The following is a 19,314-nucleotide window of genomic DNA, read 5'->3' as shown; positions in this document are numbered from 1 at the left end:
CTATTTCCATAAATTGTTTGTGCTTTACATAAGACAGCAACATGCTTCACAGGGCACTTTGTTCTCCCTTTACAGCACCCTGCGCAGAAAGTACTGACACCATACACGCTGCATTTTGTGGTGGGTTTCGTCTGGGATGATTGGTGTGTTTCTATTTCCAAATAGATAATTCACACAAACCAACACAGACAGTTAATTCTCACTTCTACTGAAATTAAAAGGAACTGAGAGAAGGATTCACATCTAAACCCAGAGGTGAGGCTCACAGGCTCTAAGTTAGGCACCCATTAAGAGAAAGAACTAGTTGATGAGTGGATGTCTAGCTTTTAGCATCAAAAGCTGAATGCCTGCCATCACAGAGGCCTGTTCAGTCAAGGCTGACAGTCGTGATCCTCAAAATTCATGGCTAACTTTGAGCTGTCAGTAGAGAAATATGTTCCCATTACACTTCCCAAGCACCTGCGCACCAGCACTGAGCTGAGTTCCATCTCAACCAAAGCCCTGATGCCAGCACGTTTCATGCTCCTTGGCCTCCTCCATTGGGCAACCTCTGCATTTACTTCACCAACATAAAACAGCCCTGAGACAGAGGTTCCCTACCTGCCACTTTGATTCAGACCATCAGTGGGAAGGTGGAAAACCAAGGCTGGGGCTCCTGCTTTCATAAATACTTATTTCTGCCACATGGGAAAGGTTGGATCAAAGGAACAGAAAAGCCTTTCCCGTTTCTTTTTCCTCCCTTTTTTTTTTTTTTTTTCCCCTCATAAGAAGACAGGCTACAGTCAAATTCTGTTCCAGGTCAAGTGGAAAAGAGCTGTGAACCTGCATCTTTAGAGGAAGAAAGCACTTATGAAAACACTTTCCCATCCTTTCTTCCCAGTTCAAGAAGAAACCTCACCGGCACTAAGCCCCCTGAAGATACCTCTGCCTCACTATCTCAGTGTCCCAAGTTGTGAAGTGGCTCGCAGTGGCCCAGTTGGCCCAGTTTCAAAATGTCTTAGGTATCTGCCTTTTTTTGGTGCTTCTCTCTCCTATTACACTGTGTAGAAAGTCCATCTGCCAAACTCAGGGGTTCTTGTTACAGGGAAGAACACGAGGAACCAGCTAAGCAATGCTGAACTCCATTTTCTACTCTCTTCTGCACCATCTACAGTCAAAAGGTCAGCCAGATAGGCCTTTTGTGATGAAAATGCTTTGAAGTGGGATGAGGAGGTTTCATTCACAGCCAGGGAGGTATAAAAAGAAAAAACAAGCAAACAAACCTGAACTAGCCAGAGATGAACATCGCAGGGTTCAAAAGCTGCCTCTGCCTTAACTGGAATAACAATGGTGAACAGGAACAAGCTCTTCTTACTGCTGAGGTACGCTATAAAACCTTCTGGAAGCTGAAAGATAAGTGACCTGGTGATGCTTGGGCCATAGATCTGGTCCTTAATAAAGCACCACATGGTGGCATGGTCCACTCCTGCACATCCTCAGCAACTGACAGCATAAAGTGGTTCAGACAGAAAAAGCAAGGGCATGCATGCATGTGAACACAAAGATAGCAAAGCACAATATAGCTTTCACTCTCCCCCAGTCATGTTCAGCTGGTGGGTGCTGAGGGAGGTCCTGGCACAGAGGGTGTCCCTTTTATTGCACGTGTTCAACTCCAGCGCAGCGCAGAATCTCCTGTCTGGCTCCCAGCTCTGCAAATGCCACCCTCAAACTGTTGCCATGCAATGAGCTGGCAGTAGCCATCATCATAACAAGTCTGCCCCCAGATCCATTTGGGAAACACAACTCTCTTGAGCATCCTTCATATCAATATTTATTGCCTTCATATATTTAACCTTAACGTTCATAGTATTTCAATCAGATCTGACAGTAGTAATGATGAAAATGGCCTTAAACGCTATCACTATTTATTGCTGCATTACTACTAGGCAGGTAGCTCAATGGGTTTGATAAACTGCTTGCATAACACATATCTTTCAGTTAAAATGCTGAATGACTAAGAATTTTATTTTAAACTACTGCCATAAAACGTCACTGAAAATGCCCCGAAGATGACAAACACAACATATTTTCTTCCTAAAATATTTTAGTCGTCAAAGATGCAAGTTTACCTTATATGAACGTGGAAGCATTTCATAGAAATACATATATATGTATGTTTTAATTGAGATGATAATTTGTTTCTTTTTCTTTTTCCACTGTTTTCAAATCCAAACTCTGAAATGCAAATAATCTTGTCTGTGTTGTTTTTTTTTTTTTTAAAAAAAAGGAATCAATGCACACTGTAAACCCAGGGAACAACGTCAATTAATAACAACATGGACGACAAAGAGCAAATTGTATTTTATCATTGCATTAAGCTTGCTGGGACTTGCCACAGTATTATACTATAACTGTCTCCACCTCCATCTCCAGGGCCATCACTTGGTATCACTCCTGTTTGTTTTCTAGATAGACCTATAATTTTTACCATGCCAGCTCCAAAGAGTTGGCCATCATGCCCTAACCCTTACGTGGGTGAGAAGGCCAAAATATAGCAGAAAGGGGGAATCATAATAATAAAGATAGTAATAACGAAAGCAGAGTTCTACTTCGCTCTGATGCTGTGCTGAGCACCGACAGCGCTCAGGAGCAGGACAAGCTTTACAGAACGCTTTCCAGCCTTTCATCCGGGCAGCACGGGTCCTGTCACAGCCCCGCTGCAGGGCCACCTGGGTGCCACGTCCCATCAGCATCATGCGTACCGGCAGCGCGGGGCCGCCGAGCGAGCAGGATCAGCCCCCGCGGAACGACGTTACCCCCGCGCAGACGCCGGCAGCGGGATTAGCGTCCAAGCCGGGCTTCTCCCAGGTTATTCTCGCTGCTGGTTTTTCACTTACCCCCGCGCCGCTCCCGGGCGCACCCCGCCCCGCTCAGCCCCCGGCGCCGCTCCGCCGTGCCCCGGCGTCCTTCCGCTGGCTGCGGCAGGCTGGGGGGCGCCGGGACCGCGTTCGCGGACGGCCGAGGGGCGGCACGGCGCGGGGACGGGGCCGCGGAAGCCGGGAGGAAGCCGGGAGGGAGCAGGGAGCTCACCCTGCGCGGGGATCAGCTGAGGACAGGGCCGGCAGCCCGCCCCTCGTGACAATGGAATCCCCCCCCCCTTCACAGCGCCCCGGCTCGGAGCGGCGGTTGGGGGGGGGACGTGAGGCTGAGGGAAGGGGCGCGGGGGGGGGGGCAGGAAGGTGCCGCCGGAGCCCCGCGGAGCAGCGGCAGAGCCGCACCGGGCCGCGCCCCCTCACCTGCCCCCGCCGCCCCCACCCGCCGCGGCAGCCGCTTGTTTGCACTCGGCTTATCCGGAGCGGAAATTCCTTTCCGTTTTTGTGAATGACAAACTCATTAACAATTCATCAACACAACCTGTTCCAGCCGGCCCGTCGCCGCGGCAACAACCCCTTCCGCGCGCCCCCATTGGCTGCGCCGCAGAATGTCTCCATTGAGCGCGGCGCGACCGTGCCCATTGAGAGCCGCTGGGTGAGAGGAGAGCGCTCCGGGCAGCGCCGGCACCGGGGTGGGCGGGAGGGAGGGAGCGGCCCCGCGCTGCGCCGAGCCGGGCAGCCCTGCTCGGAGGCACGCTAATTGGATTTCATTCACTCGGGGCGGAGGAAAAGCCCAAGGGCTCTGGCTGCAGCTGCGATTAGGCAGGTTCATTCAGGGATTCATTGACAAAAAAAAAAAAAAAGAAAAAGAAAAAGAGGAGAGCGGGCAGCAGGCAGCGGCGCACGCACGCGGAGCCGCGCGCGCACACACACACACACACACACACACACACACGCAGCCGCTGCTCCCTCCCGTGGCTCCGCCGCCCGGCGCGGGGGAGGCGCGGGGGGGGCTGCGTGATTCACTTCCCCGGGGCGGGGGGAGATAAGTTGTGCGGAGTTGCGGGGCCGCAGCCCGACCGCACGCCCCTGTGAGAGAGAGGGGCGCTTCCCAAGCCCGCTCCGCGCACCCCGTCCTTCCTCATGCTAGATACGTTCAGACCCGTCCCTTTCGCGTCGGAAATGGCGATTAGTAAATCCGTGGCGTGGCTGAACGAACAGCTGGAGATGGGCAACGACCGGCTGCTGCTGATGGACTGCCGACCTCAGGAGTTGTACGAGTCGTCCCACATCGAGTCGGCCATCAACGTGGCCATCCCCGGCATCATGCTGCGGCGTCTGCAGAAGGGCAACCTGCCCCTGCGCGCCCTGGTCGCCAGCAGCGAGGAGGACCGGGAGCGCTTCGCCCGCCGGTGCGGCACCGATACGGTGGTTCTGTACGACGAGCACAGCCGCGACTGGAACGAGAACACGGGCGGCGAGTCCGTGCTGGGGCTGCTGCTCAAGCGTCTCAAAGACGAGGGCTGCAAGGCGTTCTATCTGGAAGGTGAGCGAGATTCTACGGTTCTATCAGAAGGGACCGGGAGGGCCCGGGCACTGCGCGCTGACAGCCCGGGCAGGGGCTTTTCTCTCTCCCCGCTTTGTTTAAAGGGGCCCCGGGGGCTGGAGGGCTGCGACGGGGAGCGAGAAGGTCGGACGGGCGGACAAGCGGACTACCGTCCGCACAGCGCCCCGCAGCGCGGAGCGGCTCCGGGCTGTAATCCCGGGCGCTCTGAGCCCCGCGCAGCAGCGGGAGATTTCGCTAAACCTTCATTTGGGTCAGTCCGTCTGCCGACAGTGTGGCGTTTTCCTTTTTTTTCCCGAGACTCGAGGAGGTGGGGAAACAGATGTCCCTTTGCAGACTGAGCTCTCCCAGGCTTGCCATGATATATATATCAATCAGGTTGCGATTTTTTTCCCCCTTGCTTTCCTCCTAGGTGGCTTCAGCAAGTTCCAGGCCGAGTTTGCCCTGCACTGCGAAACGAACCTAGATAGCTCGTGTAGCAGCAGCTCCCCTCCTCTCCCCGTCCTGGGCCTGGGAGGCCTCCGAATCAGCTCCGATTCCTCATCGGACATCGAGTCTGACATTGACAGAGACCCGAATAGTGCCACCGACTCGGATGGCAGCCCGCTCTCCACCAACCAGCCTTCCTTCCCCGTGGAGATCTTACCCTACCTCTACTTGGGCTGTGCCAAGGACTCCACGAATCTGGACGTTTTAGAAGAGTTTGGCATAAAATACATCTTGAATGTTACCCCCAACCTGCCCAATCTCTTTGAAAACGCCGGCGAGTTCAAGTACAAGCAGATCCCCATCTCAGACCACTGGAGCCAAAACCTGTCTCAGTTCTTCCCCGAGGCCATCTCCTTCATAGGTGAGACCCCGCTCTTGGCCAGCAGCTCCGTGGCGAGCAGCAGAACCCCCCATTTCTTTCTCAGAAATCAAACAGATTTCGGGTGAGAAGCGGTAGCAGCGTTTCTCGCAGTCTCTGGGGGATGATGCTCCACTTTCTGATCTTTTAATTTTTATTTATTTATTTATTTATTTAAAGCCGGCTTAAGGAGTGAAGGTTTATTGAGGAGAAGCGTGCCATGTGCAGGCTGCAGCTGCATACCTGGCCTGGTGCTGGGAATTCCTCACTGAGTGAAGCTGGGGACTGAGTAGTGTGCAGGATGGGGTTATTTTTAAATCTCCTCTTAGGGGAGAGGGATAAGGCAAATGAGCCCCGAGCTAGTGGTGGCTTATGCGTCTTTTGTTGGGTTTTTTTTTTTTCCTTTCCTTTCTTGAGGTTACTGGAGAGCAGCATAATGAAAAGAAACGTTCTGGCGAGCTAACTTTAGCTTTTAAATGCAAGTTACTCATAACCGGCATCCCTGGCAAATGTATAGTCAGGGCTTTAATTAAATCCCACGGTAATAATGATCTACCTCTCGGGCGCGGTGCCCCGGCCCTGTGCCGCTATCCGCTGGCTCTGGGAACGCGTTCCCGTGGGCTCGAGGCGTCGCGTTCGCCTCCCCCTCTGCTGGGGGAGGGCTGACATCGGGGTGCGGTGGGGTGAGCACCGCATTATCTGTTGGGAAGCTGTGCTGTAATCCGGTTGAATGATACCGGTAATAGTGGAGAATGTAGGTAATCTGAGCCCAGCAGGAAGAAATGTGGGCTGGAAGCCACAAAGAAACTAATCTCCAGGCATTGTAATGCATTTCCTATTACAAAGGAACCCATTTTCAACCAATGTTGACATCCTGTTCCTCCTAATGGGCTGTCCCCTGTGACTTCCCTCATTCTTTTAAAATGCCTGAATACCTCCATTGTTAGCTGCACAACAGTTGGGGAATAATTTAATAGACCTTTGCAGTCTGCTGGTCTGTATAAAAGGCATTCAGTGACATATTGCAGGATTTCCATGCTGGGGCAAGGGGACTAGGAATTTAAAGCAAATCTCCAAGCGCAAGAGTGTCTTTTAAAGCCGACTTTAAAGCAGTGTCATGTGGCGTACTGCCTTTGTCTCATTCTTCGTTTCCTCAGCTTTTGGGCTCCTGTACATGCACTTGGGGGGGATTCGCCTCTTGTCCTGGTTTTAAGCCGGTGAAGTTAACTCTTGCGTGGTACTGCCGCTGAGATCAGAACGGCCTTTTCTGTTTACCCGATGCTAATCTTATTTGTGTTGTGAGATCGTTTTCCGAGCCCCTGTCTGATGTGTCCTTCTCTGCCTCTTTGTGCACAGATGAAGCACGGGGGAAGAATTGTGGAGTCCTGGTGCACTGCTTAGCGGGGATCAGCCGCTCAGTCACAGTGACGGTGGCCTACCTCATGCAGAAGCTCAACCTGTCCATGAACGATGCCTACGACATCGTCAAGATGAAGAAGTCCAACATTTCACCCAACTTCAACTTCATGGGTCAGCTGCTGGACTTTGAGCGGACCCTGGGGCTGAGCAGCCCCTGTGACAACCGAGTGCCCAACCAGCAGCTCTACTTCACCACCCCTGCCAACCAGAATGTCTTCCAGGTGGACTCCCTGCAGTCCACGTGAGCTCTCGCAGCTTCCCTTCTCCTGTCCGTTCCATGGGATCATTCCTCACTGGTTTCTCTTTGGCAGTGAAGAAAGAAAACACAGCTTTCTCTATTTTCTGGCCTGTGGCACTGCAGAGCAGCAGCCGGCGCAGGCTAGAAAGGGTCACGCGGCACGGAACCGGCTATTGCGGCGGGAGGGAAGGCGAGGAGCTCTGGGAGGCCATGGAGGCTGGGCGCAGGTGGCCACATCCCGCTGGCCAGCTCCAAGGACTGCAGAGGGGAACAGTGGGGCTGGATGGGCCGTGCACGTGTTTCCCGGGACTGGGACTGCCCCGCTTCCCTCTGTGCTTCTGGATCTGTGACATAGGTTCTGTCTTCAGTGAAGACTGGTTATGTTTTGTTTGTCACTTTTTAATTTAGAGGAGCCAAAGAAAGAGATTTCAGCATAGTGTACTTGGAGTGTTTGTTTGCCAGGAGCTCGGTAGTGTTCTACTTGATCAATGTAAATATTTAATCTTAAGTCGATTTTCAGGTGTTTTTTTTTTTTTTTTTGTTGTTTTCTTTTTTAAATTCATATGTATTCAAGAAATCAATCCAAGGGACGCCTAAGTTTTTGTTCTCTTCATAAATTCTGCTTTGTTTGTTTGTTTGTTTGTTTTAATTATGGCAAAGAACATATTTGCAGCAAGCTCAATCCTACTGTTCAGTTGAGACAAGCTTTCCATGGGGAGAAATGGCAATGGTGAGAAGTTTGCGAAGTTTGCAAGTCATGTTAGTGAACAAGTACAATCTCTTCCTTCATATATTTTTCTTGTGGTGATTTTTTTTTTTTTCCTTCACATTCTTGATGTAGTTTCCACATGGTATATATATATTTTAAATTAAATTAATTTTGTTTTTTGCCTTACCTTTTGTAAATAGATCATCTGGGAGGAGATTTGTCTTTGAATGCGAAAGATTTTTGATCACTTTTTAGAACTTTCAGATGTACTAAACAGTGCATTACCTCTGTACAAATTCTTCAGGGAGCTTCACCTCAAATGCAATATTTGCGTCTTTTTTTTTTTTTTTTTTGTATAAAACTGGAAGTATGTGCGAGCATTTGTACCTGTGTGTACGCACAGTGAACCTGCACACGGTTGCCAATAAGGGAGAGTCTAATTCATGGTGTAAAAGTTTTAAGATGGAATTTATTGTAAGAATGTAAAACCTTAAATTATTAATAAATAAATAACTATTTTTGGCTATTGAGAACCGAGCTGGTTTGTTCTCCCTGGTCCCTCTGTGTGGGTGGGGTTGAATGGCACATGCACATATGGTTCTGCTTAAAGGTAATTGTTTTCAGCTTTTGTACAGCTCCTGAGACAATAAGGCCTTGCTTTGCCATTCAGTCCTCCAGTCCCTAAATGAACAAAGTGCATGGGCTCGGTCCTTGCCTCCTTTTGGTGAAGGCTTCTGGAGGCCTTTAGGTTAATCAAAACATCCCAACACCTCTCTGCTGCCCCGGAGATGCACCTGGCCCTAGGGCACAGGGATCACTTTTAGAACAAGGAGCTGGTGTTTTTTTTACAGCAGCTTGTTTCTTCCATTTATTTACAAGTGAGGGCAGCTCCATTGCAGATGACAGGAGGTGGGACTGCCATCCCTTTATCTGTATGGCAGAAATTCATTTCCAGAGCCCCATCAATGTCTGCTGTCAGTCCATGTTTATTTGTCTGTGTCAGACTGCTGCAGCTTAGCAGGTGAAGGCATGGAGGAAGCATCCCTATATACCCATGGTCACCTCAGATCCTCTTTGGCCCCTCTGAGCAGCCCTGTCTCTGTGGGAGGGAAAAGAGGGGCTAACTGCAGTTGCAAAACGTCTTGTAGTGACTCATTGACCCCCAGGACCAGTGCCCCAAGGTGCCAGGGTCCACATGTGGGGCAGGGGAGATGGAAGGCCCTGGGGCTGGGCCACAGCTGAAAGTTCTGCACGGTTCTGGGCAGCCGGAGCATATCCCATGTAATTTTAGCAACTGTGAGTGTGTGAAATGAAAGGCATCAAAACATGGGAAAAAAGTGAGTCAGTGTCTCATGCAGTAGTGGCCTAGATTGAGTGCATAAACTGTGAAAGTAGAAGTAGGTTGCAGTTAAACTTGGCTTGTGCTAATCCAGTTTTGAACGGTTTCCGTTCTTGGCATTCCCTGTGCTGCTCTGTTCAAAGTGGAGATTTGCAAGCAGCTCTAGCAATTTCCTGTCCAGCTGCAGCTCAAGTGACTCTGTTTTTTTTTTTTTTTTTTTTTTTAATATGGTCTGCGGATAATTTTAGCCAGTTTCCTCTTTGTGGATTATTAATCTGCTTTCCTTGTAGAAACCTACATAGCTGCGTCCCTACTGTTCTGCTGAAGTCAACAGATGGCCTCGCCGCCGCTTCCTTTCGCTTCGCTGTGGGTTTGTTGTCAGGCCACTTCTGAAATTAATAGTGTTTTCTGGCCAGCTGCCACAGGCCATTACCACAAAGGGGAAGTAACACATCTGAATAGCAGGAAGCCGGGCAGGGTCACCCTGTGAGCTGAACCTGTTGAGCGCAGCCGGGCCTCTCTCATTCAGCAAGTGTCAGGCTCCCTGCACACCCTCCCTGTTCGGATCAGCTCGCAATGCCTCAGCTGTTTGTGCCCAGCAAATATTTCCGGCTAATGGATTGCAAATGTTAATTGTGACTAGGTAGCCTCTAAGGTGAGGAGGTAAATAGCAGTGCACAATGAGGCAGCTGAGGGGAGGGCCTTTGCTTTCTTTGCAAGCTTCTTTGAAAAGTTAGTGCTCACAAGGGCTTCTTGCTTCCTTCCTGCTTTGCCGAGTGACTAACGCCAAGGGGTAGTTCTGCAATTCATCATTTTTCAGGACAAGCAAGCAAGGGAAACCAGCCTTGCTCACACATCCTGCGGCGGCCAGGCAGAGGACTGGCTTCTGCCATAATTTCTCCTCAAACAGGCCCTGGACCAGGGCTGTTGGACAGAAACTGCAGCTAAAGGTGAAACAGGACCAAACGAGAACAATTTTGGGTGAAAGCAGACCAACCACAGCTGTACCAAATCCAATCACACAACACCTGCTTTGACTCCTGATTTTGCTGGGGTTCTTCACACTTTCTCATGTACCAGCTCTGAATTACAAGCGGTTTGGAGGGAAAAGAGGAGAGGGCGTTCCCCAGCACTGCTCACTCCCACTTGCTTGTGCCCCAGCAGTGTGTAAGCAATGGCATGGCCACGCAAGCCCTCGCTGGCTTTCCTGAGGCTGGGATCTGTTTGCCCTGCAGCCGCCCCCAGCACTTGTTTCCCAATAACTCATGGTCTCTGCCCTCCCTTGTTCTAGGTCTCGCGGGGATGGGGCAGAGGTCTCAGGCTTCTGGGGCATTTGGCAGCTATAGCAGTTCCTTAGCTGGTAAAGTAATTTGTAAAGGGAAGAATAAATCCTTTGTGCCTGAAGAGACAGGCCCAATGTCTGTAAGGAAGAGGGGGGAATATTCCCCCTTTGTAGCTCAAAAATCAACATGTTTCATATTATAGTGGAGGAGTGTAAGATACTGAGTTACTTCAGAAGCTGTGGAGATGTCAAGAAGGAAACGTGCCACCAGGAATGAATCCCTCAGAGCCAAAGCTTTCTCACATGGCCCATCTGTGCCTTTAGCACAAAGGGTGAAATTGTGTCCCATGGCACCAACATCCCCTTTTCTCCTGCAAGGCCAGGGTTCGCCTTGTCGTTTGGGTGTGGATTAGCACTTGGCTTTGCATTCTCTGTGCAGGAATGTTGTGTAATTCATAGTGCCTGTCCCTTTCTCACATTTCCACTTTCCCATTCATGCCCTTTCAAACCACTCAATGACCGTCTTCAAAATGGCTTCCACCTCCTTCTGTTTTTGTCATTGTATCTGTCATTTTCTCTTTCCCCATTCTCTTTCTTGTCCTTTCTCCCATCACCTTCTGTTCTTACACAAATGTTACCCTAAGCTCCTGGATCGCTTTTTACCTTTCTTTCATTTTCTCACCCTCTTCCTGTTATACTCTTCCTGTTCTCTTTGTATTTCAGCTCCACTTTCTCCCAGCTTTAAGCCTCCCTTCTCTTTCTTTTCACAGCGAAGGACAGGATAAGTCTCACAGACTCAGTTTTCATGACTGACAGGAAAAGTGTATTTGAGAGGAAGAGGTAAGAAAATACTGCTGTTGTCCTCTTACCAGCTTCCAGGAGATTAGTTTTTTTCTCATCATCTTTCCCCAGAGCATTTGGCTCCTCAGGGTTCCCAGAGGGTCAGTTATAGAAGGAAAGTGGGGAAAGGCCCAGCATGTGGCCACCCAGGGCGTCTGTGCTGGCAGAACTGAAGCTGGATGGACTGGTTGTGTATCTGGAGAGTGTTTTTTCAGCTCCTTTTGCATTCTGAAAACCATGTCCAAAAAATAGTGTGACAGACCCCATCCTACAGCAGTAACCGCGGGACTGCATCAAGGTGCTGCCTACAGACAAGGCATCTGGGTCTTCCCCAAGCAGCTCATAGCTCAAGGGCAATGCCCACTGATGTTTCCTTGTGGCACGTGGGGTCAGTGGTGTGCAGGGTGTGTGTCCTTGCCTCCCCCACTAGCCGGAAATTGATAGTTCTTCATCATGTTTCTCCTTCCTTCATTGCTAAATTGGAGAGATAAGCATACACTGTGCTCGATAGATAGCACAGAGAGCTGGTATGGGAGCTGCTGTCTTTTAAGTAAAGTGCGTGTCTCTGTAAGGAAAGGAAAAAAACACGTTAGATGCTTTCTGTCGTTTGTTATCATAGGAATCTGCAAGTGCTGAGGGAATTCTGGAGTGCTCACAGCCTTAGCTTTCCCTCATAAGGCAAAGATGAAGGATGTTGACTTACCACAAGCACAAGGAGATGATTATCAGATGGAAAGTGAGGGTATGGAGTCTGTTTAGGAAATATCTCTTCATGACAGAAGCTGCATTCAGGACTATATTTGAGATGCATCGGAAAGTGCGCCCTGCTCTGCTTCACAGCTGCGATCCCCAGGACGCAGGAAGCAGAAACGCTGGCGCTCTCCCACCCCCGGGCTGCTCCAGCACTGCAGATCCCAGTGACACAAAATGGCCCTATGTGGGAGGTCTGCTCACCCCAAAGTGCAGGCCGTGGTGAGGCACCCTGCTCATCTCACCAGAGGCACAAGTGTGCCGAGGAGTCCCGCTGCCCAGCTCTTCTGCCTTTCCAAATGGGCAATGCCTAACTCCAAGACTTCCATTTTAATTAATTTCTCTGTTTTTCTGTTGAAGTCATGTTTCGGGGCATTATGGAAGTCTCTTTCTTTCCTGCTGACTCCACGGGAAATAAATTCTCATCTGCAAGCGAAGCCATCTGAGAAACAGATTGATGGCTTACACTGGCCTTACTTAGGGCAAAAGTTCACTGTGGTTTTAAAGGTGGCATTTCTTCCACTTTCTGGGAGATGATGTCTTTACAGAAACAGACAGGAAGCAAACTGGGATATTTACAATTTGTGAGAACATGTACACTTGGTGCATTGAACACTCCAGTGGTGTAAATAAGCATAACAGCTGAGATTCTGCCACTGACATATGGACATTACAACCTTGAACATCTCAGTGCTGCTACCTGCCTCTATATAGAGGCCATTGTGAATACGAGTGATCTTTTTCCTGCATATGGTTCTGAATGAGACATAAGGCAAGAAGGTTAAAATATCTCAATAGCTCCTTATTTTTAAAAATGATGTTTTAGTGTCCGGGGGACCTATCAGCACATTAAAAAAAGTTCAGCATCAGTGAGAGTTCAGCTACTGCTTGACCAGTGAGGATTTCCTGTGCTATCAGTGATCTAAACTCCATTTTCTATGTCAGTGTTTCCGTCACAATCATTTGTCTGAGGGGTTTCTAGGCCTGCCCTGCCCTCTGAGGACACACTGCTCAGTACTTCTCATCCAAGCAGAACCACTGAACTAACTTCATCTAATCATAGGTAACTGGGTAACACACAGACTGCAGGATGTTTTTGTTGTAAACACAGACAAAATGTGTCTGATTTCAGGGAAAACAAAACGGGAACAACAGATTAATCTTCACACATGCCTTTACAATCCCTCACCCAGGTTTTGGTTTTAATTGACGTTTTGCAAGCTGCTGTATGTAAACAAAAGCTTTTTTATATTTGCAAATTACCGTCAGTGCAAGCAGCAATGTCTGTAATTAAGGTGGACCAATGCTTCCGCTTGTAAGAGGACTTTCTTTTCAGATGTTTACAACTTTGCCAGACTTTGTTTGGACTCGATTATAAATGCCTCGGGCTGATCTATAAAGATAAAAAGAAATGAATATCCCTCTGAAAATGTCATCTGAGAAGGCTTGGCTCCTTTTTCTAAGGAAGATGCCTTGTTTTCTTGTCTGTGTAACAAAATCCCTGACTGTTTCCTTGAACAGCCCCAGTGCTGGTGCCTGGAGGAAGGGCGGTGAGCTTGGCCAGGGCCTGTGGCTGCATGCTGCCACTGCCTCCCCGTAGGGCACGCTGTGCCCAGGGTCTGAGCACCTGGGAGGTGGCACATTGCACATGCCAGGCAAAGCTTTGTTGGTAAGTTAGCAGCAATAAAAGGCAGCTGAGTGGGCTTCTGGTGCAGAGTGATGGTGAGGTCTCTGATAGCACAGTGCCTGGGGAGAGCTATGTTGTCTGTACCTGAGCAGCTAGCTTGCATGTCTTTGCATTGTGCAGTTTGAATATTTCTCACTTCTCTGTTCTCCCAGGGGAAAATATGGGTGATATGAACCACTCATTTACATTTTGGGGCTTTGACAGAGAAGAAAATGAACATCATTTGACAGGAAGCAATGTGCTTTGGTGACATTACTTCCGGAAAGACAAGAAGTGAGTCCGTGGCAGTTTCAGGGTTTCAACAACATTTAAAAATTGTACACTTGGAGGTATCCCATGTGGCAGCTAGGTGTGGGACTTCTGTAATCTTAACAACATCCTTCTGATAAGAGTTTTTTCTTCATGCAGCAATACATATCACAGCCTCTCCGATGAGATCTAAATGAACAGCATTCCTATGGCTTTGCTCAAGAGTAACTGAGATCACACTTGAGCCCTCAGTTTATTATGGTATTAAGGTTTCAAAAGACCCTACCAATTATGGTGGAATAAAATTAACAGGATTCTCATTTTCTATGCTTCAAAGTGTATGTAAGCTTCCTTTGGCACAGATTTCAGTCATCAGATAAGTTTATACAATACCTTGGCTAATGAGAGCTGGTTAGAGCTATGGGGCATTATTGTGATGTTAATAATAAAGATGATAATTAACCAAGGTCAAAAGAAACATTCCTTTTTTTTTTTTCCTTTTTTTTTCTGAGTCCTGCACAGCCAGGTACAGCATTTAGCTCAACTATGTGCATGTTGCTATATTCTGGAATGATAGCTCTTGCCTACATCTTTGAATGACTGAGTCTCATTACAGAGTTCAGTGAGGTTATTCCTGTCAGGAAAGTACTTAGCATACTTAATTATTGGCAGAATCAGGAACTGGGGTATTCTTTTGGCTGTGAAAATACTCTGCAGAGTGTAGGCCATGTAATAATCAATAATATTGGCTAATGATTGAAGAAGAGAGGAATCTTTGGGAAGGACAGTTTCCCACAATGCTAGAACTTTCTGAATTAATTCATGATCTAAATGCCCTTGTGTTTTGGCTAGAAGCATATGGAAGGAGGAAGCATTTTGGAAGGTGCAGAACACTCACACCCTGGGAAGCTGGTCTCTCAAAGGATCACTGAACCAGGAACTTGGTCAAGTTGATCACAAATCCTGAGCCAATTTGGAAAAGTCTGTCCTCCTCTCTGCATTCTGAGAGCATCACAGAGAGGGCTCATAGTTCATGTCAGTGCAGCACTATAAATCATATCCCTAAAACAAGGCTGAATTAATACAGTGGTCAATCAGACCCAGGAACTGTACATGCGATTGCCATTACTTTGGTAAAAAGGAAAAAACAGACTTTCTAATGTGTTCTTGTAAAGGTAAGTTGCTATTATTTAAAGAATGTTGAAAGAACATGCATTGTTTCAAAGTGAAAGCCAGACGATCCTGTTCCTCAGGTCTCTTACGTATGGTTATGATGAGGATTGATTCACTCTCTGTAGAAGTCTCTCGCTGTTTTTGTATTTGGGTGTCAGACTAGAAGTCACAATTGTTGTCAGACATGTCTTTGATCTGCTGGTAATCACAGACCTGGTTAAAGACACTGGGTTTACTTCTTTCATACTCTGTACCGGAGCATTTAATAAATGCTCCTTTGTACAGTGATGGTAGAAAGCAGACATGGGTATGGCCCAAGGCAAGGAGTGCATGACAAAGCTTGAACAGTACCACACTGCTTGATTTGTGCATGCAATAACAAGAATATGATGGGCAAGCTGTTGTTTGGACAGAAAACAAAAAGTCACCAGACTATAAGGGAAGCACTTGTGGTCATTACTTTGAGATGGAGCAGAGAGCCAGAGTGATGGGTGCAGTGTACTGACTGATGCCAGACCAGACAATCAGGTGATCAGACCCCACTGAAAAGGTGGTCTGTCTCCTGCAATGTGTGCGCGCAGCCCTGAAAAGCAACCATATCCTGGACTGAGACAAAAGAAGGATAGCCACTAGGATGAGGGAGATGATTGTTCCCTTTTGCTCTGCCCTTGTAAAGCCCTGTTTGGAATACTGCTTCCAAGTCTGGGGCACAAAAAAGACAAGGAGCAGTTGGAGCAGGTCCAGGGGAGGCCACAAGGATGTTCAGAGGGCTGGAACACCTTTCCTATGAAGAAAAACTGAGGGAGATGGGCTTGTTACACTTGGAGAAGGCTCCAGGGAAGCTATGGAGGCTCTTCTTAAAAGAGAGCCTAAATGACAGCTGGAGAGGGACCTTTTACAGATGCAAGTAATAATAGGAGAACGAGTAATGGCTTTAAGAAAAAAAAAAAAGGGAAAATTTAGGTTAAATATAGAAAAGAAATTATTCACTATGAAGGTGAGGGGGCAATGGAACAGGTTAACCAGAGAAGCCCCATCCCTGGAGGTATTCAGGGCCAGGCTGGATAGGGCTTTGAGCAACTAAATCTAGTGGGGAGTTTCCCTGCCCATGGCAGAGGGATAGGAATAAGATAGTCTTTAATGTCCTTTCCAACCCAGACCATTCTGTGATTCTACCATTCTATGAAACCTTCAAGACTCCCATACTGTCTCATTAGCTGGGTAACAGATAAATTCCACATTCAAAATGGCAAGTTCCTTATGGAAGGTGGCCAGTTTTTATTCTGAAGCATTATTTTATATATACTTTTTCTTCCAGTTCTGAACAAACCTTTGTGTAACAGTCACAGTGTGCTTATAAATTAAATTGTAAAATAAAAAGCTGTCCTATGTGAAGAATTATTGTGATGTTCTGCTGGTGAGTTTTCATTTACAAAAGCAAAATGGCATTTTGAGGAGCAAAGGAGGAAAGAAGCATGAATGGAGGCATTTGAATTAGAAGACAGGTTTGCATTTCATTTTGAGAATATCTGACTAAAGATCAGTTTGTCATATTCACAGAAATATATTGCTGCTTTATGGTACTGTCATAACGGTTACTATTGCTTGTGCCATGTTTAAATCAGGCAGATGGAGATTTGTTGTTGGTAATATAGCAGACAATGGTTACTTCTGAGCTTGAATCGTACCTTGGGCACTATTCACATGCTACATTTTGGAAAAAAACTGTGCGTTCCTTATTTGGGTGAAATTTAATGTTGTTGTGCCATCTATCTGGAGTAATTCACACAGCCATAATTAGCATAAAAATGCACTATTTATTTTCTATTTCCATGCCAGAAGAATGCTTCAAAAGCAAAATAAAACAACACGCATTGTGCCTGTGATTAGTCATTGCCAATAATTTACTTTACTCCAGTGTAACAAAGCCTACACATCACAGAAGAAAGTGGTGACTGATGAGACCTGTTTCACTCAGTTCATGTATGGAGGAAGTTTATATTTGCATGTAGGTGATGTTAGTCTGGGGCTCCTAAAAAACCTGGGAAATGCCAACAAAAAGACAGACAACTGAACAAGCTTGCTATTGCTTTATTATTATTATTATTTTCTTTTATTTCTTCTGCTTCTGTAAAGGCCAGAAACTTTCCTGTCCACAGCCCAGGAGAGGCTTCTTGGATGCCAGCTCCTTGAGAGGGAGATGTGGGGCTGGAAATATCCTTCCCTGTGCCCTCAAGCATTCCATCATGAGCTGAGAGATGTTTTTCTACCACCGGTCTTTTACAAAACCATTTTTCTGCCAACAGTTGTGCAAGCTTTTCTGTGAGCAAAGGACTCATGAGAGGATCCTTCTAGAGGTAGGTCAGCTTGAAAACAAAAAGCCATATCTGTTTTAACATGCTTGGCTTAATCCAGCCGGCAAATGCAGCACCATTAAATGTATCTTTGCCCCAAGAATTGAACTGCGAGGTAATTCCGCTGCTGTGCTAATTGCCACCATGTACTGAGGATTTCCAAAGATCTCTTGCTTGCACAAGTCCAAGTATTTCTGTCTGTTTCCTGAAAGCTCAGGAGGTGGCCAGGGTGCCGTGACAGAGCTCAGCAGGACGTGACATGTGAAATAGCTGGCCTCAGCACTTTTTCTCTTCCACTCCCATACAGGGGCTCAACACTCCCTGGCAGCAGCAGGGAGGGCCCGCTTGCAGCCACAGGAGAACCAAGTGCCACCGATGCTGTCAGAGCTGTCAGCTTTGATACCAGCAATGGCATATTTGTTATCTTTGATGGCAGCGAGTGGAATTAATCTTGGAGTGACTCCACACTGTGGGAGGAAGGCTGCCCTGCTCTGTGATGGATTTCCACGTGCAACCTGTGATTTTATTTTGAACGTGGAGAAGTTTTTGGTGGTCAGGCTCTGATCTCTTGAGAAACGGGACCCTTTCCTCAACTTGTACTTATGCCTGAGCAGCTGAGGCACAAAACCCAGCCTTGTGCTGTATGCAGGATACTGCTGTGCTCTGGAGTACACTTCCTTCACTGCATGCATCAGTCTGGACTTGTCCATCCTCCCGGCCACACTGCTAAAGGGGAAAAAAGTCCCTTTTGTCCCCGTCTCTTTTAAGTCAAGGGAGGGCATCTCTCCTTTTCTAATGGATTTTGTACCAGGGCTCTGGGGAGAGAGATTTAAGGCAGATTATTTAATTTAGTAAATCAAACAGCTTTCAGAAACAGCGTGGCCCAAATAGAAGGTGCCATCAAAAATAAGATCTTTTGCTTTTGTCTTAATGAATGAAGAGACTAAAAATGCATTCCCAAATGAAAGCAAGTCGATAGATCTTTTACTGCTCACCGTGCTTTCACCTTTTGAAAGAAATGTCTTCTCCTTCTTTCACGTCTTGCAATCAGTTAGCTCCTAGAGCCAAAGCAGTCAAATCTGCATTATCTCAGTAGGACAGTTTTAATTTTAACACTATCTGCCCTGATCTCTCTTTGTCCAGTTAACATTTCCTTGACCTGGAGTTCAACCTCTTTTACAAAGTAACCTCGGCCTTTGATGGCAGTAATTCTACCTTCACCTCAACTGATTCTGAATACGTAACCTCCAGGCCCAAAAGAGAAGATTAGCAGACTTTACCCTTATTACTTGTTATTGTGTAGTTATTAAAAACGATTTTGGCTCCAGAAAATGAGGCTGCAGCCAGACAGAAGTTAGCCTGGGGTTCAAAAGTCTAGCAATCTTTGGCTCCACAGGCCTATAAAAGCAAAGTGTTGACTGAATGCAAACAGCCTGCATTGAGAGAGGCCCCGACAGAGGCAGTGACAGCAGGCCATCAGTCACAGGGAGCCGCGGGGGGTGGGAGAGTCCCCCTAATGGCTCCTCACTGGCCTATTAATGGATGACTCCATTTGATTTCTCTGTCGGTGGGAATGCCAGACCTTGTGATGGCTGCAGCACGCGAACCTTTACATGCATGCTCTGTTCTTGGGATTTTGGAAGGGGTGAGTCAGGTCTGATGCACAGCTGGAAAAAGTAATCCCCGGTGCACAGGATGCCTGCAACATGCTAATCTGCCACTTCTTCAGGCGCTTATTTTAGACTGGTGTAATGAGCACCTATCAACAATTAATGATGACTGTTGCATCGGGGAAGGAACAGGAGTCCCTTTGGTGAAGTGAGAAGCAGTCAGTCAACTCCTCACCTTCAAGCATTAAATGTCACTAGAGGTCAAAAGGTTTTGCGAGGAATGCAAAGTTTGGAATATTTTTAATTAAGCTACATCCTTTGAAATTCTTTCAAGTCAATCTTCAAACAAATCAGGTCTTAAATCAACACTCTTTAAAAACACATACACCTCTATTAAGTGC

The 19,314-nt window shown here is 47.4% G+C and overlaps 1 protein-coding gene across 1 annotated transcript; it reads left to right on the top strand.

Annotated features, from left to right (window-relative positions):
- Positions 1–3,812: 3,812 nt before the first annotated feature.
- Positions 3,813–8,123, top strand: DUSP6 (dual specificity phosphatase 6). Its single transcript, XM_042815808.1, has 3 exons — positions 3,813–4,398; positions 4,829–5,266; positions 6,620–8,123. Exons 1-3 carry the CDS (start codon positions 3,996–3,998, stop codon positions 6,925–6,927), a joined length of 1,149 nt encoding a protein of 382 aa, XP_042671742.1. The 5' UTR covers positions 3,813–3,995; the 3' UTR covers positions 6,928–8,123.
- Positions 8,124–19,314: the final 11,191 nt, after the last annotated feature.

The sequence above is a fragment of the Centrocercus urophasianus genome, unplaced genomic scaffold, assembly GCF_019232065.1.
Source record: "Centrocercus urophasianus isolate 14NV4802_14NV808 unplaced genomic scaffold, USGS_Curo_1.0 seq_15, whole genome shotgun sequence".
Lineage (NCBI taxonomy): Eukaryota > Metazoa > Chordata > Aves > Galliformes > Phasianidae > Centrocercus > Centrocercus urophasianus.
This window is presented reverse-complemented; position numbering and strand designations above follow the sequence as displayed.

What these genes read in the sequence shown, in the direction of transcription:
- DUSP6 (XM_042815808.1), top strand. Translation starts at nt 3,996, where the DNA reads ATGCTAGATACGTTCAGACCCGTCCCTTTCGCGTCGGAAATGGCGATT. An exon ending in CAAGGCGTTCTATCTGGAAG is followed by an intron (nt 4,399 to 4,828) that starts GTGAGCGAGATT and finishes CTTTCCTCCTAG; the next exon opens with GTGGCTTCAGCAAGTTCCAG. An exon ending in CGAGGCCATCTCCTTCATAG is followed by an intron (nt 5,267 to 6,619) that starts GTGAGACCCCGC and finishes CTTTGTGCACAG; the next exon opens with ATGAAGCACGGGGGAAGAAT.